General features: G+C 38.0%; 2 protein-coding genes across 2 annotated transcripts; both read right to left on the reverse strand.

The window, feature by feature from the left end:
* Nucleotides 1-663: 663 nt before the first annotated feature.
* LOC148068690 (acetylcholine receptor subunit alpha-like) lies at nt 664-11,773 on the reverse strand. The gene is made up of 9 exons (XM_087804645.1): nt 11,689-11,773; nt 10,764-10,906; nt 10,649-10,693; nt 6,809-6,918; nt 6,269-6,464; nt 4,167-4,404; nt 2,348-2,571; nt 852-1,088; nt 664-792 (listed from the first exon to the last, which is right to left on the reverse strand). Exons 1-9 carry the CDS (start codon nt 11,771-11,773, stop codon nt 664-666), a joined length of 1,407 nt encoding a protein of 468 aa, XP_087660771.1.
* Nucleotides 11,774-17,630: 5,857 nt separating this feature from the next.
* Nucleotides 17,631-27,486, reverse strand: chn1 (chimerin 1). The gene is made up of 7 exons (XM_087803844.1): nt 27,135-27,486; nt 25,359-25,443; nt 21,938-22,111; nt 20,647-20,724; nt 20,295-20,432; nt 19,303-19,408; nt 17,631-18,328 (listed from the first exon to the last, which is right to left on the reverse strand). Exons 1-7 carry the CDS (start codon nt 27,372-27,374, stop codon nt 18,136-18,138), a joined length of 1,014 nt encoding a protein of 337 aa, XP_087659970.1. The 5' UTR covers nt 27,375-27,486; the 3' UTR covers nt 17,631-18,135.
* Nucleotides 27,487-27,769: the final 283 nt, after the last annotated feature.

Raw genomic sequence — 27,769 nt, forward strand, 5'->3', positions numbered from 1 at the left:
GTTGCAAATCTGCAACATATTTCAAACATCTCCTGCTCTGGCATGCATTCACGTAGAGACACCATTCAAACTTTAAAATATAGATAAAAGTCCAAATTATCAATGTGGGATTTGACTATTTTGTAGCTTTCATAGTTTTTTCGTTCAGGGGCAACACGCACAGCCCCTGTGTCTTGCGATTTCCCGGAATTGTCTAGTATTGCTGTTGCACTTTTATGACACATGAGGACGCAAAAAACAATAATTTAAAACACATGTATTGTTGCTTTAAGAGAAAGAGTCAGGAAAAATATTTCCTGTGTTTATGAGCTTTGGAAAGTGACAGAAACACAAGTTAAAAATACTTGTGTATAGACTCTGTTACAGTCTCCCACAGATGCCTAAACTTCTATCTCTTAGTAGACCAAGAGAGAAACTAGTTGCATGTTAGTATGTTTCCAGGACTCCTCCCTTCCTGGAGTGTTCCTGGAGTAAATTGAAATGGCATTGTAAAGAGCAGATGACGGCTCAGACAAAAAGACTTTATTAAATTGATCCCTCTAGATATGTTTTACGTCGGAAGTCAAGAAAACACGATTAGATAAACACACCCACACATGTTCAATAAAAAAGATATGAAAGCAAACATTTCAAACACAGATATGGAGGAAGAATGTCGAGACACTACAACTGGCTCAGCTCGATGAGGCGGCCTGCAAACACTCCCAAAGTTCCGATCAGACACACGGCCATGAAGACACACAGCAGGATGTGGTCCAACACCATGGCCACAAACTTCCACTCCTCCGCCGCCTGGACAGAAAGACGACACCATCACCACACCACTCTGAGAACGACTGTTGTCGACTTACATTGTTGGACTCCTCGTCGGATTTCATGGTCTCCGCGATGTACTTGACTCCTTCGATGGCGCTGTGCACGTCGGGGTTCTTCAGGATGGGCGACTGGTAGGGGACGGCCGTCACCTTGTTGCCGGAGATGTCGGAGATGTCAAAGTCTGTGCTGTAGATGGTTTTGGTCTGTTTCTCTTTGCTCGGGCGCTTCATGGTGGAGAAGAACATGATGTTCGGAATGGTTTCGATGAAAACCTGCCGGAAAAACAAGCCTACATTAGAACTGTCTGGAAGTATATGATGCCAAATATTTTAAATTATCTTGTCTTCCTTTCAGGAAGATGATACCATCGGGGAAGACATTTCTCTATTGAACATCTCAGTAGTTTTGTTTTTGGTTACATTGGTCTGTGTGTTTTGTAAGTATTATTTTGGGACAACGTGTTTATTAGACAGTGTGCATTGGGCTTATTCTTAAATAACTGTTGTTGCCTATATTTTGTAATATACTTTTTTTTTAGGAAAATTAACATTTAAATGAGTCACTAAAATGTGTGTTACTTTTCTGTCTGGTGACAACTGTTCAGACATATAAGTAAACATTGCTTGATCACCCGTAGTAATAGTAAATATTTGAAACAAGTTCTGCCACCAGGCATTAATGAAATGAAAGATACATTGTTGTTAAGCTGTGGCTCTTCAGACAAATAAACTATTCAGGCCTGGGACTAAACTAAAAACCTTGAACACATTTGGCCATTTCAAGCTCTTACACAGTGACTTGACTGACCAGATCTGGCCCAAGAACCTTGAGTTTTGAGCAATCAATTTAGTAAATGTGTAGATAAAACAAAAGTTTGACCACTTTTGTTCATGTTGAACAACTCTGTTCCAGGTGTCTTTCAGTCGTCTTCAAACTGGGGGTTTAAAGTCTAGTTCACGACCAGTTGCCTCCCTCCAACTGTTGCAGTTATCAGACTGTTGCTCAACTGTTTATCAGCTGTCGCCTCAAAACTGTAACACACACAGAGAGTAAAGAGCGGAGTATTGTTGAAACCCTGGCCTTCTAATGTTTTCAAATAATCCTGATATAATATAATGCATTTCTTTTCCCTCGAAAATAGAAAACAATTATATGAAATACATCTGAAGTAGAACATGCTTCAGAAATATATTATTTCTAAATCACCAAGGCATTATTACACTCATTTAGGTTCTTACTGACATGCTCTTTTTTTAAATTGTGTGGTTGTTTCTTTTGTTAGTTTTTTAAAGTCACAGTTTATAATGGGGCCCACAATTCTTAACCGGTACTTGTCACTACCGAGTAGTGTAAAAACATTTGACAGAATGGTTTTATAATTAGAACTTACAAGGATGTATAGGAATCTTTTAAAACGATATTTTAGCGATCTTTAGAATAAATTTAGCTCGACCGTTGGCTCGTTACTTCAGCTCTACCTACAGTTTACCACTAGAGGGAGGTATAAAGCCGCATTAAAGTTGCTCCTCACCTTGCGCACCCAGTCGGGCATGGTGTGTGTGCTCGGGGAGCGATGGTGGGTGTTGATGACGATAACCGTGATGATGATAGAGGCGATGACGAAGACCATGGTGAAGAGCATGTACTTCCCGATGAGGGGGACCGCGCTGGAGGTGGAGGGGATCAACTCCACGATGACCAGCAGGAACACGGTCAGCGACAGAAGGACGGAGATGCTGAGGGTCATCTTCTCACCTGAGAGGACACACATGTTGTATTACTAGTGGACTCAAAATTCTCCACCCAGTAATAAAAACGACACTTAAAAAGGCTGCAGATAACATTTGTTAGTAACATCTTAAAGATGATGCCAAATGAAAGTAGCACCAGTTTCATGGAAAAGTGTTATTGATCGTAAACACACAGCTGAAGACAGAAGAATCCGTCTGCAGCTTCTGCTCCTCTGCTGTCAGCCGTCATGTCAGAATGAGGATGCCAGTGATGTATAAAACATGAAAGCCGAGGCCTGCTTCCAGACGAGACAGCACAGAGGGACTGTGGGTAATGAGGCCTCCACTCCAGGAAGAGGGAGCCATTCACGGAGCAGCCACAGCGTCGACTAATGACCAGGATGCGTTCAAAACAATTGTAATGCGATGTTTGGTAAAAACATAATTGCCTTAAAAGAAGACCCTACATTGGTCCGACCCGACTATGACGCGGTGCAGGGCTCCAGGAGGTCAGAGGTGCCTCTGGAGGCGAGGAGTGGACGTGAAGTCTCGGCTCAGCAGGCAGCCAGCGGAGCGGAAATTAATCCAATACAACAAAATTGACGTCAGGATATTTTTAAGGCACTAAATTGAGCTCTAGATAAAAACTAAAAGCTATTAAGAATCTTCTACATCACAAAAAAAATCATCTATTTGTCATCTCAATCCCACAAGAAGACAAATATTTTTAACAATGCAAATCGCGGGCTGAACTAAATCTTTATTTACCACATTTTCTTTAACAGGAAGTATGATATTAATGATGATTTAATTATTTTGGAGGCTCAATCTATCTTAGTTATCCTTGTTTTTCATCCATTCATTCTTTCCCAAACTAATTGATTTCCTTTGACATCACTCGTATTGTTATTGAAAGTCGTATAATTGCTCCTTTGTTACTTATCTTACTTTAAACACTAGTATCTTTTTAGATTTGTCCCTCAAGTTTTGAGTTTGTCACTTATGCTCTACATTTGAATACATTTTCATACATTTGACCAAGATGCTCGGGCATTCACGTGAGACTCAAAGTAGATTCACTACTACACCCTACTCCTCAGATAGACTAGTTGGAATGACAGCTTTCCGTCTGACACCCTGGCATGCTAGGACAATAATCTCCTTTGAAAAAAGACTTCAAAAGCGCCATTTAACTATAAATTACTTTCTGGAACTCCTGTTGTGTTATCAGTTTTATCTTGACCTTTAAACTATATACTTTATTGAGTATTGTTTTGATTGTTTAAGCGCTTTGTGACCCTGGTCTGGAAAAGCACCATACAAATAAAAAATACTTACTTACTTACCTACTTTTGACCACAAATGGTGTCAGAAGTTGGATTACATTACTATATTTGTCACTTAGCCGAAAACGCTATCAATCAACCACACTGCTGGTGTCTGTGGGATTTAAACCAACAACCTTCCTACTTTATCATTGCTAAGCAGTGACGGTCAAGGATGGTAAGAAGAAAATAAAAAGTAAAAGTACGTCCAAAGTCGTCTCTATTGACTTAATACAGGAACTGTTCTTCTGTCTGTCAGTGATATTTTCCGAACGACTCTGGCTCAGGAACGTACCAGAGTCCGTGGGGAGGTAGAAGACCAGTCCGGTCAGGAAGGAGAAGAGCATACACGGGATGATGACGTTGACGATGAAGTAGAGCGGCAGACGCAGCATGAGGAAGTGGTAGGTGATGTCCAGGTAGGGTGTGTCGGGGCAGCAGGCGTAGTAGACCCAGTGTTTCCAGCTCCGGAAGTCTTTCATCACCCACTCGCCGCTCTCCATGAAGTGACTCATGTCAGGTCGATCGCTGTCCTGGAGACACGGACGGAGGATTTTAACTCTTTTAACTCATGCTGCTTCTCTGACATCAGTATTTCACACTAGTTCCACCCCGCCTGCACTCTCTTTTACGCCTTCCTATCTCTGTCTATAACTCTGAAAGATTGACCCAAAATACCATTTTCTCCATCTTGCTTGTAGGTTTATTTACAAGCTACTCTCACTACAAATCACTAAGGGGTTGTGAGGAAATGTTAATGCATATTTAATATTGCAATATTTTCTACTACTTTTTTTGGCACTGTGTCAATATTTCAAATATAAATAAAATGTATTTATTATTATTTTGGCTTTCAAATAATATATATTTTTTATTAATATTTGTATGTGTTTTTTGTTTCAACAAAACATGAATAAAATAAAAATAATTAGATAAAAAAAATACAATTACAATCCAAATATTGACTGTGTTTGTTCACTTTTGTGTTGCAATTAAACATCCAGCCGCCAGATGGCAGCACTCATTACATCTTTAGCAGCTAGAAGGCCATGACTGAGGATGAGAGGATGCAGTCGACTCCAGCAGCTTTTAAAGCGGATGTTTTTTCGTATTTTGGTTTCCAAACAAATGAAATAAGTAACGACTTCGTCAAGAGTCGTATAATTCTGTCACATCAGAGTCAAATACTACAAATATGTCCTACAGTATCGTGATGAATAGTATAGTATTCATCACTCTCTTTTTCGCCTACCTATCACTGTGTATAACTCTGAAAGATTGACCCAAAATACTTGAACTGTTTTCTCCATCTTGCTCGTAGGTTTATTTACAAGCTACTCTCACTACTAATCACTAAGGGGTTGTGAGGAAATATTAATGCATATTTAATATTGCAATATTTTCTACTACTTTATTTTTTAAACTGGGTCAATATTCAACAACACTGTGTCATATTTCAAATATATATATATAAAATGTATTTATTATTATTTTGCCTTTCAAATCATTTATATCTTTATTAATATGTTATGTGTTTTTTTATTTCAACAAAGCATGAATAAAATAAAATAATTAGATAAAAAAAGTACAATTAAAATCCAAATATTCACTGTGTTTGTTCACTTTTGTGTTGCAATTAAACATCCAGCCGCCAGATGGCAGCACTCATTACATCTTTAGCAGCTAGAAGGCCATGACTGAGGACGAGCAGCTTTTAAAGCTGATGTTAAAGCTGATGTTTTTTTGTATTTTGGTTTCCAAACAAATGAAACAAGTAACGACTTCGTCAAGAGTCGTATAATTCTGACACATCAGAGTCAAATACTACAAATATGGCCTACATAGAGCTAATCATGATCAGGCTCCTCCTTACATCACTGATCTGATCCAGACTTACACCCCAGCTTGGGCTCTGAGGTCTGTGGATCAGAATCTACTGATGGTTCCTGAACACACTTCCACACTGTTGCTCCTAAGCTTTGGAACGATCTTCCTCTCCCTCTGTGTTTGATGATCTACTGACTCCTTTAAGAAACATCTTAAGACGTTTTTATTTATTCAGGCTTTTCTTTGATTTTCTGGAACTCCTGTTGTGTTATCAGTTTTATCTTGATCTTTAAAATATATACTTTATTGAATATTGTTTCGATTGTTTAAGCGCTTTGTGACCCTGGTCTGGAAAAGCGCTATATAAATAAAAATTACTTACTTACTTACTTACAGTATCGTGATGAGTAGTATAGTTTCCCCTGTATCGTGTTTTCAGATTCTTGCCCATAAACTATACTGCAAATCACCATATCATCAGCAAACATCATCATAGAGACTCATTCTTAATCTCATCTCGCAGAAGAGCATCAACCTCTGCACCCTCAAAAGCAAGAACGGGATTATTACGGGATTGACGACGACCAGTTTTCCGTCGTAGGTCCAGGTGCCCAGTTTCATGCTGCAGTTCTGGAGGTCGAAGGGGAAGTGCAGCACCGTGATCTCACAGTAGCTCTTGAAGATGGCCGGGGGGTTCCACGTGATCATGCCGTTGTGCTCCAGCAGAACTTTGGTCTCGTGAACTATGGCGAAGTCGCCGTCAGCACTGAGAAAAAAAAAGAAGCAGCGTCAACGAAGTTGGACGCTAACACCAGCCGACATCACCGCCCCGAGGACGCCGATGCTCTAACAGAGCTCAGCGGGCCGCCAGCCAGTTGCCAGGCAAGAATGGAAGCAACATATGACGAGTGTGTACGTGTGTGTGAAGGGGGAGGGGGGCCCCTATAAAGAGGACAGATTTAGAATGACGAAATCTGAGCTCACATGGAGCAAAACAGCTCGAAGAAAAAGTGTGAAAAAACACCAGTCAGGTGGTTCCGCTTTATGCTTGTGAATCAAGGAGATGAGAAGCAAACACGGCGGCCGATCAAACGTGACACGGAAACATACTTGTTGTAGAGAACCAGATCAGGCCGCCAAATGTCAGTGGAGGGAACTCTGATCTTTTTGATGCCGCCGTAATCCGCAGGGTTCCACAGCAAGTTCACGTCTTTCCATTTCTGAGCAAAACAAAGCAGAAGCTGGAGGAGATTCAGGAATTATAAAGCTGAGTTTGACACAGAAACAACTGAAGATTAACTGAACCAATAACTCAACGGTTGAGTTACATTCTATTTTTGCATATATACATATTTATATATATAATATGATTCATTATTGATGGTAAATTATATATATTTGAACTAAATATTGTATACATGGGTTTTTATTAGAAACATTTTTTTTCTTTTACGTTTTTCATTTATTTACTTCCGATGATTTTGAAAAATTTTACCTGAATGTATACATTCATTTATTGTAAACTTTTAAATAATTTAGTCATCGTTTTCCATTTTCATAACAAAAGAGTACCAAACATAACAAAAAAAACACTAGGTTTCAAGTTTAACTTAAGATGATCCATTTATGTATTTTCAAATCTTACTATGTTGATAATTTCTGTTAATAAACAAATTATATGATATTTTAAAGATTTATTTGAATTACAATTTAACTGATCGAATATTAGACGTCATCGTCACCCCCAGTTTTTGTCAGGGAATTAGAGATTTTCAAAGTTTATCTTTCGATCTTTTGGCAAAATAACTCAAAAACTGATTTCATGAGATGATAGTAGATAGTGGTGCCTGATTACAATAAAAAAAAAAAAAATGTAAATACCATCTTTGAACTTTGAAAGCAATTTATGCTTTGAATTTGACGTTATGCTTTTTTCTAGAGTTTCTAGTAGAATAAAAACTTCATAATATCTAATGAATATTAATGGTAATCAGTATTTATACTGCTATAGTACGACTGACGACGAACACACTCCAGACATGGATTACGAGCGTCATACAACACAGCTGTCTGGAGCAGAGACGGAAAAGCTCTCGCTCGGGTGCATACCAGGCCTGCACACTGACCGTGACATTTAAGCGGCGGATCCTTGGAATGGCAATATGTGCATTTTGAGGTTAATGCTGGCCATTCGTCACAACCCCCCCCCCCCCAAACCATGGAGGGCGCTTTGTCGTGCTTCACACAATCTTTCAACCGCTTCATCTTCGTCACCTCTTCTGTCACAATGTCATCTGATTATTGTGCTCCAGAAACGAAATCACATCTACAATCTCTGTACATGTTGAAGACAGTTGAACCTTATTTTTTGAGTTCACGTGAACGTAATAGATTCTGGTAAATGAAGCCCAAACTATGTTTTTTATACTGTAAACGTGTCTGAGGACAACATGGTGTCTAAATTCAGCAGTATTTACATTTTTAGAAAGTTTAATATTTGTTTTTATTGTCAAAATCTCAGCCATTATCTTAAATCGTAGATCCCAAAATCACATGAGTTCCATTTTTTTTATTCGTTAAGTGAAGTCGTTAAATGGCAGCGACTTTCAAAGATCAATGTTCCTCCTGTCAATCATTATCCTGGTTATCTTGTCCATTTCAAACATGATAGAATTCATACTTGACTTTTTTTTGTCAGTTTCCAACTCAGACAAAAACAAGCAACTCTACTTCTGACACCATTTGTTGCATGAGAGGACCATCAGGTCAATCCCATTTCTCTTCATGCAAAAACTAAAAGTTGGATTTTAGGAACGAGGTTTCATTGGGTAACTCATCATTCTACCAATGCCTTTTATATGAAACCTTTAAACTAGAATATGATAAACCATAAAATCTGTAATTCTATTTAGTTGGGGCCCCCAGGATAATTTTATAACCCATGATCATTTTCTACAGTAACTTTTTCGCGTATTTGTGCACATCAAATGTATAGGTTATAAGTTGACTCCAGCAAAAATCTTTTGACACTTTCAACAGACGATATAACTCTAAGTCTCAAAGATCAAACAAACAAAATTATAAAATCAAAAACTTGTTATGTCTTGTCTCATGATTTTATTTTGAAACTTTTCTGCATATCTTTTCTGTTTCTTGAGCTCCATGGCGCCTGTTGCTCTCATGGCAGCTACCGATCACCTGCTTCCAAATCACCACCTTGACAGCAGAGCTTAAAGCCACTTCTCCCTCAGCAACAGGCGTCAGATTATAATCGTCACTCCCTGTACATACATTCTCTATTCTCTCTCTGTGGATTACATTTTTTATGGTTCTTAGTATTTTTGTCCTTGTGAGCCTGATCTACTTTTTGTCGTTTTTATCCAGCATTTTTTTTTGGTTCGAATCACCGCTCTCTTGTTTTTTCAGTCCCCTTGAGTTTTTGTTTCTCCGCCAGACTTGTGTTGCGCTTTAGGTTCCCTTGGAATGTGATTTGGACACTGTTTTTAAGGAACTATTAAATCTCTTTGATTCATTCGGTTTTTGTTTGTTGTTTGCATCTTCACTTGGGTGCAACTCTAGTCCAAACCTAAAAAAACTGACAGTACTTAAGCTTTACTTTCATCGACCTGTACCAATAATGGGATAGTGAAAAATAAACACATATAGGTAATTTTAAAAATGTTTATTTTATTGTTCTTCATTGAATAAAAACTGAATGAATCAGACATAGATAGAAAACTAATTTTAACCATTTATTTTCCTGATAAAAAGGCAAAGTTTATACAAATCACGATGGATTTCCCATCCCAGAGTCTTGTTGAAGGTCAAAGTGGCAACATTGATCTTTGTAGGTCAGGATGTCAAATTCACTGGCGTGCTTTGATTTCGTAGGAAAAGGAAATTTGAGCAAATCAAAACAGGCCCAACTGGCCTTGATGGCCCTCAATAGTCTTTGTAAATCAGAACATTGTTATCAAACACCTTCACACACTCAAAACAACATCGTGCACCAGCAGCTTACATATGTGAAGATAGAAGCACCGTCATCCAGAAGAGACTCAACATAGAAGTCTCAGGGATTCCTGCTCTACGGAGACTGTAGGTCTCTTATCAAACAGTGGCTGAGTGAAAACACTTTGCGGCTAAATGTGGACAAAACTGAAACTCTGGTTATTGCTCCTGATGATAAGGTTCCAGGGTTGAGTCAATACTTGGATGACTTAGTTCAGTCTGTCAAACTGAGCCTGAGAAACCTGGGTGTTGTATTTGACAAATACATGTCTCTAGTATGAGACTGCAGAAAACTGACCAGAAACGGTTTCCTTCAACTGAGTAAAATCTCTTAACTTGGGAAAATGATCTCACAACATGATCTGGAGCATGCGTTTGTATCTTATTATTTAGACTATTGCAACAGTTTATTTTCATATCTAAAAATCAAGTCTCGCCTGCTGATAATACAAAACTCTGCAGCAAGAATTCTAACCCGCTCTAGTAGAAGAACTCACATTTCTCCGATCCTTAAAACTCTTCACTGGCTGCCAGTTTCTTTCATGATCAACTTTAAAATTCTGGTTCTTACTTTCAGATCTATTCATGGTCAGGCTCCTCCTTACATCAGTGATCTGATCCAGCCTTACACCCCAGCTCGGGCTCTGAGGTCTGTGGATCAGAATCTACTGAAACACGCTTCAGGACCAGAGGAGAGAAATCCTTCCAGGCTGTTGGTCCTAAGCTTTGGAACAATCTTCCTCTCCTTCTGTGTTTGATGGATCTACTGACTCCTTCAAGAAACATCTTAAGATGTTTTTATTTATGAAGACTTTTCTTGATTTTATCTGTATATTGTTTTTGATTGTTAAAGCGCTTTGTGACCCTGGTCTAGAAAGGTGCTTTAGAAATAACCTTTAATTACTTACTTTCTTACTTATAATGTCCTATAAGTCTCACCTGCTTGAGTCGCACGTTGCTGCTGACGATCTGGTTCACCTCGTCCTGTAGAACCGGATCAAAGCGGTCAAAACACACCGACGCGACCGGTAGTGACGTCTCGGCGGGGACTCACCACACTGATGAGCTGGATGAGCTGCAGACCCACGGTGACCACCACGGGGTCCTTGAAGTGACTGACGGGTCGCACCACCTTGTTGTAGCCTGTGAAGAGCGTCTTCACCAGTTGGCTCTCGTTAGTGGAGCCGCACACCGAGGCTGCAACAGAGAAGCGCGATGCCTTCAGGGAGCGTCAGACACGTTCGCTGATTAACACGGAACCAGTGGTGATGCACACTGTCACCTGTCAATCAAAGTCATCTCAAAGGAATCGCAAATATGTCGGTCGCCTTCTGACCGGATCCTCTTTTATTTTATAGCTAACCTTGAAGACAAGGTCGTTTAAAAAAGGCGTTTTAATGACTTCTGGACATTTTTGAAAGTCATTCGGGGGGTTGATAAACAAGTGATAAAAATAATATAAACAATATGTTTTAAATAATATGATGCTTTTTACAATGATTTAGGAAAATAATCTTATATATTAATTATCTATAATCTTTATATTTTATAATTATTATATCTTTAGACTTAGATTGTGTCATCTTGTTCTTTTTCTTTATGTTCTTGTTCTTTTTTTATTTTATTTTTTATTTTTCATGAAAAATTGCTGTATTTTCTGTGGCTATTGGAAAAAAAACAATTTAATTACATTTAAATTTAATTAATTAATTTTATAAAGTTTTACCTTACCTTACCTTACCTTACCTTATCTACAACAAACTATCCCCAAACTTACATGTCATTTAAGTCAAGTCAAAACTTCCACACAACTTTTAGGTCATAAAAAGAGCCTTAAAATGGTCAGATTATTACAGATGAAATGTTAGTTTTCATCATTTCCTACCTGTGAGAATGAAAAGAAAGAGGATGAAAACGTAGTCATTCATTTTTCCAACTGCGTTCTTTCACTCTCTTAAAACCTTCTCTCAACGGCCAACATGAGTGTTCCAGCGGGTCGTCCTGTTGTTTGTGTCGACAGAGGATGTGAGCGAAGCCAACGCTTGTCACTCGAGAGGACGGCATTCTTCGTCAACTGTGGCAAGATCAACATGCCAGAGTGATCCGTCACCGAAATACACCGTCGTGAACTTGACCGCCCGCACGTCGAGCCTCTTAATGACCTGAAGCCTCCGAACATTCCTCAGAACGTTCTTGTGAAAGCTTTGAGAAGAGTTTATCAGAGTCATTAAATAAAATAAAGTAAATTAAATAATCACTGATAAACTTTAATCCCTCTTTAAGAATCAAGATTTTGACATGTAATCTTATTATTTGTCCAATATCTATTTTAAAATCTTTATTTAAAACTATTTTTTAACAAAAACAAGTATTAAAATAAGTTAGCGATAGATCAATGAAATAGAAAATATGTAGTAACACTTTCTGCAGTATTTCACACTAGTTCCACCCCACCTGCACTCTCTTTTTCGCCTACCTATCTCTGTCTGACGATTCACCCAAAATACTTGAACTGTTTTCACCATCTTTGCTTCATGGTTTTTGAAGCTACTCTCACTACCAAAATAGCAAAAATATATTAAAAAAAAGTCATTACACAGAAAATATATTGATGAAAAAATACATCTGAATTTAAAACTAAATAGGAAAGAGAAAATAAAGCACATGTATGAAATAATATCATAACATTTGAATTCATAGATCATAATAATTACTAAAAAACAACAAACTCACAGGCCTTTTAAAAATACAAGCCTACAGTAAAAAGAGAAATCACAGTTCAAAATTCACAAGGACCCCAAAAAACATGCAAAGGACCCTATGTGGTCCCCGTAAGATAATTCCAGGTCAGAATCAAGTGTAATGTAAATATGTGCGTCTATAGAAAATTCATACATCGGCGTCGGCTGAGGTCACCTTTCTAGGTTTAAAATAGTCGAGAAGACTCGGGTTACAAATCCATACGTGTTTATTTTCTTTTCAGCCAGAGTAGAACATTTGAAGGACAAGTAGGACAGCAGTATCAGTACTATTATATTTCTACATTCGAGGCTTTTTTAAATAATGCAGGAAGAGACATTTGTAAACATATAGGTTCATATTTGTTATGTAAGAAACATGTGACCAGAGAAATAAAGATAAATTAATGAACAGCCTGTAAGCGACCAGATCCACCGCATTTGAAACATAATGTTGTCATATTTTTTTAATGTTCACCAGACAATGTCTTTCATGTGAAAGTCGAAATTATAAGTTGTTTATTTAATTGTATATTTACAGAAATTTGATTATATACAAAATACACTAAGAGATAAAGTGTTACAGATGCTACATTTACTCTCACCGCAATTAGCACAGTTAGCATCTAGCATAGCCTGTGTACATGAGTTTTCATATATAAGTAAATAACCTGTACGCATAAGTCATTTTGATATGTGAATTTTATGTATGTAAGTAATTTATGTGCGTAAAATGTACGTATGTACAAATGTAACTCATTCATGTACATAAAACGTATATATGTAAAAAATGTGCATACATGCGAAATTTATTTAATGTAAGTATGTAAGTAATTAATGTACGTAAAATATACGTATGTAAGTAATTTACATATGTGAAATGTACATATGTAAGTAATATATGTACGTAAAATGTACGTATGTGAGTAATTTACACATATGAAATGTACGTACAGGTATGTAAGTAATTTATATACATAAAATGTACTTATATATGTAATTTATGTACGTGAAATGTACGTTTGTAAGTAATTTACTTATTTGAAATGTACTAATGTAAGTAATTTATGTACCTAAAATGTACGTATGTAAGTAATTTATGTATGTAAAATGTACGTATGTAAGTAATTTATGTATGTAAAATGTGCGTATGTAAGTTATTTACATATGTGAAATTTACTTACACGTACAGTGTCTTTGTAATAGCCAGACCATCAAAGTATTTCAGTTTGAAAAGAAAAACTGAAGGAATGAATACAGAAAATAACCAAAAAACAGTATAAGTATAGTAGGGGCTTGATTTTCATGATCAAATTATTTATTAATCTGTTTCAGAATTATAATTTCCAACCAAGTAAAGAAAATATTATAAAGAATAAACCAAACCTCACCGTGGGTTAAAAAAAAGCCAAAAATCTTTGCAATAACAACCAATTGAAAGAATGAGTTCTGTGAATGCATCAAACCTCTTCAAGACACATTTGTAAAGTTACATTGGTAACCATCTTTGTTTTATCAGCTGTTTGGTGGAGCAGGTGTTCCCCGTCCTTCCTCGCCCCTCACCCTCCTCAGGTCTGTGACGGGTCAGGCAACTCAATTTCCTCTCATCCCCGACGCCTTCTATCAGAGAATCGTTGGAGCAGCGACATCATCCGTCTCACTTAGAGCCAAATGAGCATTTTGGCGACGATAGATTGTCAGCGACTCTCCTCCTCCAGCTCCACACCGTCGTGTCGCAGCACCAGGACGTCATTGTTTGTGCTCGCTCGACCTCCTGTCCCAGATGGACTCTTTGGGTTCCATCCAGCGGCGATTAAAAACACTTATCAGCCTCACAGGGAGACCCTGGACCAGTGCTAAACATGGTGCCACAGACGAGTCCTGCTCTCAGTGAGTCCAGGAGTGTCTGAGGAAATGTATTCAGGCCTGCCGGGGACACCATGATGAGGCTCGCTTATCTCATGGATCACGGCTTTTTAAATGCGCTCTCATTACGGCGAGTCAAGCGCAGACGTGGCTCTTATCTCCGCATCTGACTGATGGAGAGATGAGGTGCCGGGGCAGGTCCTCCTCCACAATGCTGCCATAATGGAGGGGGAGGCTGAACGCTCGGATGGAAATCCAATTTTGCCGAACAATCAGCAGACAGACGAGTCTGGATCACGTTAACTGCAGGTGATGTGAGCACAACAGCCCCGTGATTGAATGTCAAAACACAGGCATTGAGCCCCAAACTTAAGCACAGAGGGGGGACGTTTATATTCTGAATTTTGAGCAGATACTTGACCCTCCACCTGGAGTCATGATCCACACAAGTCTTTTCAACGCATTCATGTTCCTTAGGTTTCACGTATGTTTATTTTCAGTCAATATTTTGACTGAAGAAAACAAACATCCTGCAGATTTCATCTTTTAACATGTCTTGGCCTTTTAAAGTATGTATTTTTAACTGTGTATTGCTTTGTGGTTTAAGCGCCTTGTGACCCTGGTCTAAGAAAGGCGCTTTACAACTAATAATTACTTACTTATTATTCATCATCATCATTTACCTTTTACATCAGTTTTCTACCATTTATATGTCAATCCTTACCATTTAAAATTAAGATTTTAACCACTTTAATTCCAATTTCTATTTCAATTTCTCTTTAATATGTCAATTTTAACCATTTTTGTTCCACATTTCAACCATTTATCACCAATTTAACCCATTTATTTATATTTTCGATTGTTTTTATGCCAATTTATTTAATGTATATTCCAGATTTGAACTATTTAATATCAGTCTTTACCATTCATGTCTCTTTTTGATTTTCCATATTTCAATTTATTTTATGTATATTCAAGATTTTAACCATTTATCACCAATTTTAAACCATTTATTTCTCTTTTCGATTATTTCCTATGTCAATTTCTTTCATGTATTACCTATTTAAACCATGTATTACTAGTTTTAACCATTCATGTCTCTTTTCTACCATTTATATGTCAACATTTATATTCCAGATTTTAACTATTTATCATCAGTCTCTTCTATTTATTCATCACTTTTAACAATCTTTATGTTGGTTTTATTCATGAATATTCCTGATCAATATGTCCATTTTATCCATGATTACACTAGTTTAGTATTCTCGTTTTGTTTGTTTTAATACAACACGATTCTCTTTGTCTGGAGTGGATGGCTTGTGATTTTCCTCCAGGCACTCTGGTTATATGGTTGTCTATCTTGTACCCTGCCTAGCTGGGACAGACTCCTGCTCCTCTCTACTGTTTAAGTGTTAATGGTCTGCTGCGCTGATGAGTGTTGAGACTCGACCTGCAGCTACAAACGTTCCTGAAACCATCACAGAAGTCACGTGACCATCCTTCAATGACAGCCAGAGTAATTAATCCCTGCAGCGCCGGCTTTGTTTTCCTGTTTGCTTTTAATCAGACTGAAGTCGCCGTGACTGACGCGGCTTCCAGCCTCGTCATGTGATGTGTGAGGCACAAACACCACCAGCAAATATGTTTGGGGGTCTGTGAGGGATCAGAGGATCAGCTTTGAGTCTCATCGCCTCTGAAGATGAAGGACGTCTTGAATCTTGTTGTTTTATAAGTAATCGATATTGGTGAGCTTCGATTAGTGTCTGTGTGTGTGTGTGAGTGTGCGTGTGTGTGTGTGTCAAACATTTACAAATCCAATTAATTTCATGAATGGTTTTTTCGTGTCAGATTTAGACGAGGTCAGATAAATTAGTCCATCACTGAGTCCAGTTGTTGCCATATTTGACCTTGACCTCACATGAGAGTCCAGCTGCAGAGTTCAGAAAAGGACAGACAAGGATTTACAGATTAAAATAATATAGGACGCTTTAGAGTTGGACTGGGCCACTGGTGGACACTTACATGTATATAGTGTTAAACAGTACAATAGTGTTTCGTGTTTTTATTTTATTTTTATTTTTGTGTGTTCAAATCTCAAGTTAAACAGAACTTAAACTTAAATGCCTAATGTCTTTAACATGTTATGGTGGTTTTTTTTCCATATAAATCGATGGAAATACGTATATTATCCAATATTAGAGCAGTCTGACGAAGATGGGATTAGAACCCATGCGTGCAGAGCAGAATGGATTATGTACATTGTTCCCTTTTGATGCTTTAGCTAACAGAGCTCACTGCCAATGATAAATAATGGATGCGTCAATCACCTCATCTAGTATTTCTACCTAATATATTCCTGTTTTAGGCATATATTTGTCAGCATTTATATAACTATATCTATATCTACACACACATACATATGTATATATAAATATATATACTGTATATGTCAATTTGTGTATATATAAATATTCAAACGATTCAGACCATTTTCTCTTAGATATTTTCTATGCAAACTGTAAACAGAAAATACATTAAATAAACGTCTTATTTTCGTCCCTGCTGGTAAGATGTGCGGTAAGTCTTTGCTAGTTTTTTGTCTCCAATTATTTTGAGTTTTGCATGGTTATGATTACTTTGTTGTGTCGGGTCATGTTGCCAATCTATAGATAGAACGTTCAAGATTAAATAATCATTTTAAGGCTTCATTATATTGAGTTGATACTTTATCCTAACATTTGACCTGGTGACATTGACATAAAAGGTCTCCCTGACGATAGAAAAGTCATCATTTGATTACTTAAAACAAACATTTTAGTAACAATAAGAATATTGGAAAAATGGAAAATGCTGTAATTGAAATGTAATTATGTTGTGTCATTATAATAATAAGGCAAAAAATGTTAATTTAGTTGTATATTATTGCATTTTGTTTTAAGTTTTTCAGAACTGTGTAAAGATTTTGGTTTTCAATATAAAGTGGATAAACATTTAAATGTTTTATAAATATAATTTGGATTTTATCTATTTAATATTTGGGTAAAAAAGAGACAAAGATATAATAATTAGACGACTTAAGAAATATCAGCAGGTCACAGAAGGACATTGTCAACACTGAGTCTGGTTCTGCCAGAGGTTTCTGCCTTTTAAAAGGAAATTTTACACTGTGATTCATTCAGTGTTGATTTGCTGGGATCTGTTAGCTAAACTGTAAAGTGTCTCGAGATAATGTTGTTACGATATGACACTTTAAATAAAATGTAATCACCATGAAAGAGGTTTGAGAGTGTTGTTCCAGTAAAGAAGAGTGACAGCAGTTGACGGCGGAACATTTATTGCCCTCAAAGAAAAGTAGAATAAATTAAAGTGGTCATGCACAGGTTTTATACAAAACATACAAAACGAAGGTCACAATCGACGCCGCTGCTGCTGCTAGCACAGTGAAAATGTTAAGATCCGTCAGGAGAGTTACGACTAACATTTAAAAACTGTTGTAAAAATACGGCATCGTAAAAAGTCGACAAAAATATCAGTAGCTTCTTTTCCAGCGTCTCCGGGTTTCACAGAAATACATGTGCGGCAAGAAGCTGGACTCTACAAGGACTACAGACTACAGTCTCCCCTACATGCTGGGTCACATGACTCGGAAGAAACGCTCTTCTTGCACCGTGCATGCCGGTCTCCCGAAAAATCCCCCGACAAAAATGGGGGGGGACGAGGATCACGAGGTTCATCACCCACGCCGAGCGCATGGGAGGAAACCGGAGTTCTTAAAACATCTCCGCGAACGTACAAATAGTTCATGTTGAAGTGGCTTGGTGTCTATAAACGTCCTGACGGCGTGGAGAAGAGCTCGTCCTCGCGCTTGATCAGGACCTCCACCACTTGTCTCTGGTAGCGGATGTCGTTCAGCGCCGTCATGGCGTCGCAGTTGGGGGCGCGCATGAGGGTCGGGCCGAAGACGATGGCCAGGTTCTCTGCGCTCATGAGGTTGAACTTCTCGTTCTGAGTGACCCTGTAAAGACACCCGAGTCAGTTTCTCTGATCATCTCAGCACCTTCAGTAGAACCTTTATTTTGTAAACAGGAAATGGAAAACCATAAACACTTTATGGAAAAAAAAAGAGAAGTAAATCAATCTGTCGATATTTATATTAAAAACTTAAATTTGATTTTGTATTGAGACCTGTTACTGTTTTTAAAATAACAGTGGTGTACATTGAAATAGGAAACAGGAAAACGTAAATTGAGAAGTTTACCATGAACCTTTTTTCCTTTAAAATAAGTAAATCAACTTGTTTCCTGTATTTTGTTCTTGGGTTTTAAACAAGAAACTAAAAGGCTGAATTGTCAAGGCTCTGTGTGTATATATATATATATATATATATATATTTAAAAAATGTTTTTAATTAGATCATTAATTTCAATTTGGGCCAATTTCTGTTTCCTGTTTTCAAAACAAAAGTAGGGCGACAGCGGTGTACATTGACATAGTCAATGTACTTATATGTACTTATATCGCAGGAAAAAGGGAAAAGGAAATTGACAAGTTTATCATAAACATTTTAAACCAAAGGAAATCATCTCGTTCCCTGTATTTTGGTTTTGGGTTTTAAAGAAGCAACTTAAAAGCTGATGGATAAGGGTCTGTGTATATATTTATATTGAAAATATTAATTCAATAATTTAATATATCTAATATCCTTGTCCTGTTTTCAAAATAAAAGCAAGATTCCAGCAGTGTACATTGACATAGGACTTAGGAAAAGGGACATTAACAAGTTCACCATGAACATTTTCCCTAAAAAAAAGGAAATAATCTATTTATTTTTTTTGGGAGTAAAAAAAGCAACTTGAAAACTGATCTGATACAAGTGTTTGTATATATTTATATTAAACATATCTATTGATTAATTAAATGTCTATTCTGGCCAATATCCATTACCTTTTTTCAAAATAAAAGCGGGGCAGTGGTGCACGTTGACCTCACCTTTTTAAATGTGCCATGAGATACTTGAGAGTTTCACTGTGAGACGGAGGTAGCAGAGCCAGAGACTCGCGGAAGGCTTCCAGCTTCTTCTCCGGGTCTGTGAGTTCTGAGGGGAAGAGGAACGTCATTAGATGTGACGCACAATGACGATACTTTTAAGATAGTTAGTAAAACATGGAGTACCCTCATATTAATGTAAAGGAAACATTGAGTTCCCTGATTTGTTCCCATTTTGTCAGGTGTCTTTGAACGCAGCACGGTTGTGATTGTGTTTGTTTATTAATAGAAATACGAACATTCAATAATTCATACAAACACACTCCAGATATTAACAGTAACGTGTGCATTGAGGTAAAACTGACCTAAAATGTTTGAGATGTTATCACGAGTCGCTTCCTCCCCACGTTATAAACTGGATGAAAGTTTGATGAAATGGACCAAAAGCTCTTTTCAAACATGAATAAAACAGAGCGGTCGCTACCGTGAGCAAAACAGGAAGCTGTAAATCAAACCCTGTAAAGCTGCAGGTAAAACCAGGCTCCGGGGCCACTTTTATAGCAGCGTTACATATATTTATTAACTCTAAAATAAAAGTTATATTTCTTAAATTTCAACCATTGGAAATGTTTCCATGTTGTATTTTATTGAATAAACCAATGAAAAATGACGCGCTTAGTCGTCCATATGTTTGCATTTATATACCTCTAAATATAATTTAAACTGTTAAAAAAACATAAATAAATGACTTCATTCTTAGAAGTTTGTGTTCCCACATTGTATTTTAATTTTATTTAATTATATATAGTAATGTGGGATCTTATTTGTGACTCTCACACTATAAGACATTGACAAGCTCTTTGCAGTGGATGTTTGAGTTGAGGTTCTTGGACCATGTCCAGAAGACCATGTGAGGCCTGTGACATCATGGTCTTCACTAAACAACCTCAGTCAACTTCAAATCCCATAATGCAACAGTTCGAGGTCAGACTCACTGGCGGCCTCGATGAAGCGCGGGTAGGCGTCGTAGGAGATGATGGGAACAGGAAGGTCCCTGAGATACAGCTTGAGCGCTCCGGTGATGATGTTGATGTCCTCGTAGGCTTTGACGGTGATGTCGGTCTTCTCTCCGGCTGCGTGAGAGACAATCAAGACACATCCGTCACATCGTGCACGTGTGGAAGAGCAGTCGTGCACGCTTGTCCTGCTTTTTTTGTTCCCTGAACACATCGTGGCCTACTTCTCTAGCGTCACAGTTCTGTCATGGATGATCTGAGGAACTCTCAGGACTTGATGTTTGTTCCTGATCCTCCACACGTGTGTCAGCCTGACATAAGCCACACCCACCTTTATCGAAGGCCGTCTTGACCTCCTCCACTGAGTCTGTGAATCCGGACATTCTGTAGAGACCTTCAGACTTGAGTCCTGCAGGAGAAACAACGAAAGAACCATCACCTCTGTTTCCATCCACCGGCTCTAATATTGCAAAACCAATTAAGAACAATCGCAGTTTCCCGCCCGGCTGGGCCGATGAATAAAGAAATAAATCAATCCGTCGTCTATTATCAGGACGCCCATGAGAGTAACGAGGTTTTCGTCACAGTCCAGAGAGTTGAATGATCGACGCGGAGCAGGAAGAAGTAATTTGGTGCAGATTCAATTATCAAAAGAAAAAACTCCTGCTCGTGTTCTTATTAACATCTTTGTTGTTTGCTGGTTTGATTTCCAATTGGATTCTCAAGTCGCACGCAAGCGTTCCTCGTCTTCACTCTATTATATTCTCTGGATGTATAATCCCTCGTGACCACGAGACTTAAAATCCTTTTTCAAATTTAATTTTCCTACAAAAAGTAATTATGTTGCTCATGAAGACTTGTGTCTGTCAGTTTAAGAACTTCAGTACACAGAATATAAACCAGAATAGCACTCAGAGAGCGCAGACCCCTGCCAAGTTACTCATGAACATCCTTTTTTTTTTTATTTCAGCCAGAATATTGAATGGTTTCATTTAACATTTGAAACGTTGATATATTCTCAACTTTTAAAAATGTAATTGAAAATTTTCCAAAATTAATAATTTTCTATATATGAATATAAAAACAGTCAACACTACTATACCAACATTTTTACATTGATCTTTTCTTACATATGGATTTTGTCATCCCTTGTTCTTTTATTGCATTTTTTCTTATCTTATCATATTTAAATTAGAACAATTTATTTTATATATAATTTGAATGACAATATCAGACTTTGTGTAAAAATAAATTAATACAGTTTAAATATTTTTCAATATTATATATATATATATATATATATATATATATATTTTAATCAAGCTTTCAAAAATAAATTATTTGATTTATTTATTTCAATAAAAGCTAATTTAAGTTTTCAATTAAGACATTGTTGAATTCAGTTTTTCAAGAAGAATTCAATTTACATTTTTCAATACAAAGAATAAGAGAATTCAAGCGCACGAATGCTCCTTCCCAGATGCAACACTAATAGACTCAGGGACTCATTCATTCCTCGTGCTATTAGGCTGTTTCATTCTGAGTTTAGGGGCAGGATTGGAGTGAAAAGATGATTCACTGTTTCTTGACTCATAAACAAATGAAGGGGGGTTTCTACTGACCTCTTGACTCGATCTCTCGGATGCACATGTCCACCACCATGGGTCGTGCCGTGTTGTAGGCCTTGACCAGCGTGGTCAGGTCGCAGCTGTAGACCTTTCGGATGTGTCTCATGCTGGGTTTGCAGTCGTGCGGCACCTCAGGCGAGCAGTTCCTGTGCACGTTCATGCCACAGTCTGGAGGGAGAGAGACAGCAAGAAAGAGATTTTAAAAGGTAGAAGAAGAAGAGCTATAATGATTTAAGAAGCTGTTGAAGTAGGAGTCACAGATTTAATTTTCTTCACCCGGGTCCAGTTACCTTACTACCTTGAGAAGTGCAAAAAGTTGACAACATGAACATAAAAAAACAGATGTTGGTCCAACAAGGAGGTTAGAAAATGTATCAAAGATATCAGAGATTGTTGGGGAAAGTGTTTGTTGAGCTCTGTGAACTGACGTCATTTGCTGTTTTCCTATCTTTTGTTGAAAGTCTGGATCGAGAAATGTTGTTTGCTCCAAATATTTCACTTGTTTTGTTTCTCCCCCTGTTATGAAGCGGGTTCTCTCTCTTTGTTAACTAGAAAAAGATACTCAAAACTAAAATAAATATCGATAAAAAAATTGAGAATATGTTTCATCAAAAAAATGTCCTGTATTCGAAAAAAAAGAAGAAAATATGTTTTAGGGATATTTGCATAAAAAAAGTTTATTCGATCTAAAGATATTTCAATAGAAAAAAGTTCCTTCAATCATAAAATGAATATTTTCAATAGAAAAGTGGCTTCATCAAGTAATTGCATCAATAAATAAAACCTTTTTTTCACTTCAATCAAATAAAAATTGAATGAAGCAGCTTTTTCCTACACATATATACATATATTCTTCGATTGAAGCCTCTCAACCCATTTTTACATTTAAATACGTGTTATTTTATCAACATTATTTATTTGATGATTTATTATATGATTTATTTACATTTTTATTTTATTTATAATAACAAAAAATCTACCTCTAAACCCTGAAGTCTCCAGAAACACGTGACGCTCTTTCCCAAGACCTATTATTGTCGACACAAATCTAATTGAATCAGATACAGTCTCATCCTTTTTTTTTTTTCTCTGCCGCGCGACATTGAATTCACCTTGAGCTCCTGCGAGCACCTCTCAGGGCGACGAGGCGTCCAAAAACCCGCAGTAAAAGACAATAAACGCAGCATGAATTATTCACACGACTGTAATGAGCGGCCTCGCTGTTGTCTGGCGTCTCTCCGGGTGTTTGTGGAGGTACTTGGGTTCACCTTGTCGGGGGGTAAAGAGAGAGAGAGAGAGAGAGAGAGAGAGAGAGATTGCTTTGTAAGGGATTTGGAGGAGAGCTGGAAAAGGCCTGGAGGAGGGACGTGCTGCTGGTTCTATTCTTCCTCCAATCCTGGCGCTCACACAAAAGACTCTGGAAGCGACGATTCAGTGGCTGCAGGCTTCACAAGACCCAGTTTTTCCCGGCGCTAAATGGGACAGCTTTCCTGAGATCTTAAGAGTGGAGATGGTTTTTCTTCATCTTGTTCAATCGCACAGATTTAATTCTCTTGCAGGACGTTATGTTGATTAGCGAAGATCCCTGGAGGATCACGTTCAGAAAAGTAATTACTTTAAGAGATGATTCTCTTAAGAGACAGAGACAGGACCTGTCAACACGCATGTTGGGTGAGATATGACGGTCCGAGGGTCCCAGGTGGGGTCGGGTGAAGGTTCCCCGGGGACCCCCGGAGATTTTGCGAGGTGTGTGTTGCTATAGCGAGGAGGTCCATCGGTGGAAAAACCTGCTTCACGATGAGCACAAACAGATCCTGGTGGATCGTGTGAGCGTCACTTTGAGCGGAACTCGAGTGTGGAAACGCTCTTTTCTTCCTCCTCTGAGCTCATTAAAGAAACACGCCAGCTTTGTTTTGCTTGGCGTCGGTGATGGGATGAGGCTGGGGGAGGCCCGGGTGAGGAGATGTGGCACAACAAGCAGCGAAGAGGGGGCGGGCGAGTGGCTCCCAGCAGCAAACAGCTCTCACATTCAAAAAGGAAAAAGGACGGTGGGGGGGCGAGAGATTTTTTTGTTTTTGGTATGCAAATATGTTGATCATGTGAGACGCTCGCTGCCCTAGATTCAGGAAGCATCGTTCCACAATGAAGGAATGTCGGAGTCTCCCAAATTGATTCGAAATTCACTGCATCCATTATTCACGTTAGAACTCCCGCAGCTCGCTGTGACACACTTTGTTGCATCAATGAAACATCAAAAGATACACTCGTATCAAAGAGCTATTCATAGAGGCCAGCAAATTGAAAATGAAATGGAATCAATAGAAATAAGCGGGAAACTCAAAGTATTGATCGTGTGTCTGAAGCTATAAAATAGGTATTTTTTATTTATTTATTTATTTGTGATTGTGTTGGAAGCCAACTGACAAAAACCTGTTTTCAGAGATTTTTGCATAAAAAATGTTGCATAAAATATTTTTAAATATTACCAATCTTTATCAATGTTGAGATCTTGAAAAATAATGGAATTTTGATTTTATAAATTAAAATGTTTTAAATACCAAAATATATTTGAAAAAAATTAATTAATTAAAAAACAACTTAAAATAGGGATCCCTGTAATCCGCCACACTCTTTAATATTTACAAATATAAGAAAACTATAAATATATATATTTTTTAAATCAATAGAATTCAAATAAATAACTAGATGATGCAGTTTTTCCATAAACATTTTTAGATATATTTTATATTGGATAAATGCATAGCTTTTAGCTTTTTGTTAGACAAAAATGTAAAAAATGCATCACATTATAGAAAGAAATTTATTTATATATATATATATAAAAATGTAATAACAAAAAAAGTGTAAGGTGAAAATGAAGTCCTGCGTGAAGATTTATTCTTAAAGTATACACTTTAACTAAATAATATCACAAGAGATAAAACAAAAACAAAACATTGTTAATTGTCTTTTTAACATTCGTCCTCAGAGGTGTATGTAAGCGGTTGAATGTGGCCCACCGACCGCACCTTTCTCAGTCTGGTTCTCTGCATAACAGTAATTATGAAGGTTTTCAGTGAATTTGAACCCTTGAGGCCGAAACAATGATTCTCTTCTGCTCCACCAATAGAAAGCAAACACCCCTTCCATTGTTGCTAGCATGAGCCTGGAGCCAACAGTAATTAACAACCGCACGGTTAAAAACTGGTGGCTGGAGAAAAACTGGCTGGTTTGCTCCACAAACGAAACCAGGTCAGTGAAAATAAAAAAGGATCGATTACATCATCAAGTCCTATTATACAAAGTATAATCCAGTTTGAGATTAGAGGGCGGTATATAATCCAGCTCCAGATGCTCAAAAAACCAACTAACCCACATCCAGGGATGCTCACTTTGTGTAAGAGTGTGTAGTCACCTGCACATTTCAGCCCCTGAGCCATCAGTCCCCACATGAAGCTGGCGCAGTGTTCGCACCAGTGCGGGCCCCGGAACGTGTGGACCTGCAGCACAGGGGAGGAAATCAGAGAGAGGAGACAATGGTGAGACAGTGTTGTTTGTTCTAAAGCCACAACAACTGAAGGGGGATAATATTCGTTTTAACAATAACATCATGGAGCAGTTTTGATTTTTATGTGATTATTTATTAAGATGATCCACTATTGCGCCCCCTATGGTCATACCAGGTATACCAGAATTCATAGTCATTTACATTTATTATTATTATTATAACGTAGAACCTTTTAATGGAACTGAATAGGAAAATCGAAAGTTCATATATTTTCAAATTTTTATATAAGATATTTGAAAAATATTGTGAGAAAAGAAATCAGCAAATGATTAAAAATGATTTAAATTGTTGAGGTTTCCAAGTATTCATTTAGTTTTATTGACATTTGAATATAATAAAGTAAAAAAATATAAAATACTGAAACCAAGGTTTGTTTATTTATTTATTTTAAAGATGTAAAAAACAAGATGTGAATTATTTAAGTTGAAGTGTTTCGTATTGTATAAACATATATTAGGTATAAACATGTTTTATCAAATTATTTAGTAAAAGTTATACAAGAATAAAAGAATAAATCATAATTAGCACAATAGTCGCAGTATACATTAAATTATTTTGTTGCTATTACTCTCTAAAACAATGTCAAATAACGTATTAAATGTTATATTCTCATTGTCAATCATGTTACGTAAAAAAGGTTCGGGAAAAGATCTCGAACAAACAGTGGTCTGTGTTGTTAACAGGGTCACTCAGGGGCCCTCTGCGGCCCCTTCACTGAACAATAGCTTGTTTTGGGGAGGTTGCAATACGAGCGTTCATGTCACTGGATATTAAATCTTAAAAACTTCCAACAATCATGTGATCATCAGTCAAGATGACGTAACTCTGGTTCAGCTCCAACAACAAAAGAACCTGAAAGGTGAGAGTCGAACACAAAGTCATGTTTCATTTATGATTATTTTGCTCAGTTAGTTTTATAATAACACGGCAGTCTTTTCAAGACACATAATCCTCGTAAAAGTATTTGTTCCTTGAATATATTTAAGCTAAAATCCTGTATATTTTGTATTTAATAATTAAAAGGGTTGTTGTTGTTGTTTAGAAGCTGTTCTTCCATTTCTTCATTTAGACACAGAGGCAAATGTGTAAAAAGCAATTTTAGCATCACAAAAACCTCCTTTGTTTTCTAAGTCATCGCGCCGGAGGAGCTGAGCCAGCAGCGAGACGCCACTGATGGATGATAAGATCCTGTAGAGTCCGATCCTCTTGGTGTGGATGTGAGTCCACGGCTCACAAAGCCAGGACCACCCCAGATTGGTTGAATCACATGTACAAGGGAAATCTTGCCCTTTTATTTTTTGGGGGGGACGATGGAATCTCCCAGTCCAGCAGGTAACAACAATCCAGCCAATCAGAGCCCAGGTCATGTCTGGTGTCACATCATCTCACAAAACAACTGTTTCTTCACTACAAACAAGGGATTTAAGCAGAAGATCTGCTCTGGAGTTCTCTTAGTGGACGAGATTTGGATCAAAGGAGGTAATAAAAGAAGACTGTTTCCCTTTAATCCCATTAAAAAGTGGTCTGTTTTCAATCTGTAATCTCTCCATCTGGCGCCCAGGAGAAAAAGAGAGAGACCACCCAACTGCCCCCCGCACGAGGAGATTATAATCCAGGGCTCACCTTGAAGTTGTGGACCTTCTCGGACCTGGGTCGCTCGCTCTCCTTCAGCGAGGCTCGTCGCACCAGCGAGGTGATCTGAGAATAGGCGAAGAGTTTGAGGGGCTGCCAGAAAGCGGTCGGAGGTTTCTGTGGCCCCATCCTCATTCCCAGAGCCGCTGCCAAGATCTCCTCCTGGTTGGCCTCCCGCTTCCCCGTCTGCACCAGAGACTTCTCGTCCTCGCACGACTCCTTTGACGGCATCCTTTCCAGGTCCCAGGAGTTCAGAGCAGCTTCATCGTCTCAGATGAAGATACAGAAAAAAGTGTAGAATCCCAGAGTGTCGGGTGATGCTCTAAGTCCTCTCCTCCAGCGCGGATGCTCTCCTCGGAACAGAGAGTGTTTGGATGCTGTCACCGTGAGGGGGAGGAGGAGGAGAAAAGGGGGGCGGAGCCTCCTGGAAGATTACATGGATCCCGGGAGCCAATGGCAGCGTCGCACGAGCGCTCCCGGCTTTGCTGCCCCCACACCCCCTATTTGTTTCATCAGAGGAACCCGGGGGATGATAATGAGTCACGGGTGAGGAGTGGGCAGCAGCCGCGCGACAGCGGACGTCCGTTAGAGAGACAGAGAAAAAAAGGGGCGACTTTTAAAATCCC

The sequence above is a fragment of the Callionymus lyra genome, chromosome 12, assembly GCF_982586985.1.
Source record: "Callionymus lyra chromosome 12, fCalLyr1.hap1.1, whole genome shotgun sequence".
Taxonomy (NCBI): Eukaryota; Metazoa; Chordata; class Actinopteri; order Syngnathiformes; family Callionymidae; genus Callionymus; species Callionymus lyra.

Coding starts and splice junctions, on each gene's coding strand:
- LOC148068690 (XM_087804645.1), bottom strand. CDS start 11,773: ATGCCGTCCTCTCGAGTGACAAGCGTTGGCTTCGCTCACATCCTCTGT. Junction 10,694..10,763: donor TCATCCAGCTCATCAGTGTG/GTGAGTCCCCGC, acceptor CCGGTTCTACAG/GACGAGGTGAACCAGATCGT. Junction 6,919..10,648: donor GCAACGTGCGACTCAAGCAG/GTGAGACTTATA, acceptor TGTTTTGCTCAG/AAATGGAAAGACGTGAACTT.
- chn1 (XM_087803844.1), bottom strand. CDS start 27,374: ATGCCGTCAAAGGAGTCGTGCGAGGACGAGAAGTCTCTGGTGCAGACG. Junction 20,433..20,646: donor CAAGACGGCCTTCGATAAAG/GTGGGTGTGGCT, acceptor TCTCTCACGCAG/CCGGAGAGAAGACCGACATC. Junction 18,329..19,302: donor CTCATGGCACATTTAAAAAG/GTGAGGTCAACG, acceptor GTGTCTTTACAG/GGTCACTCAGAACGAGAAGT.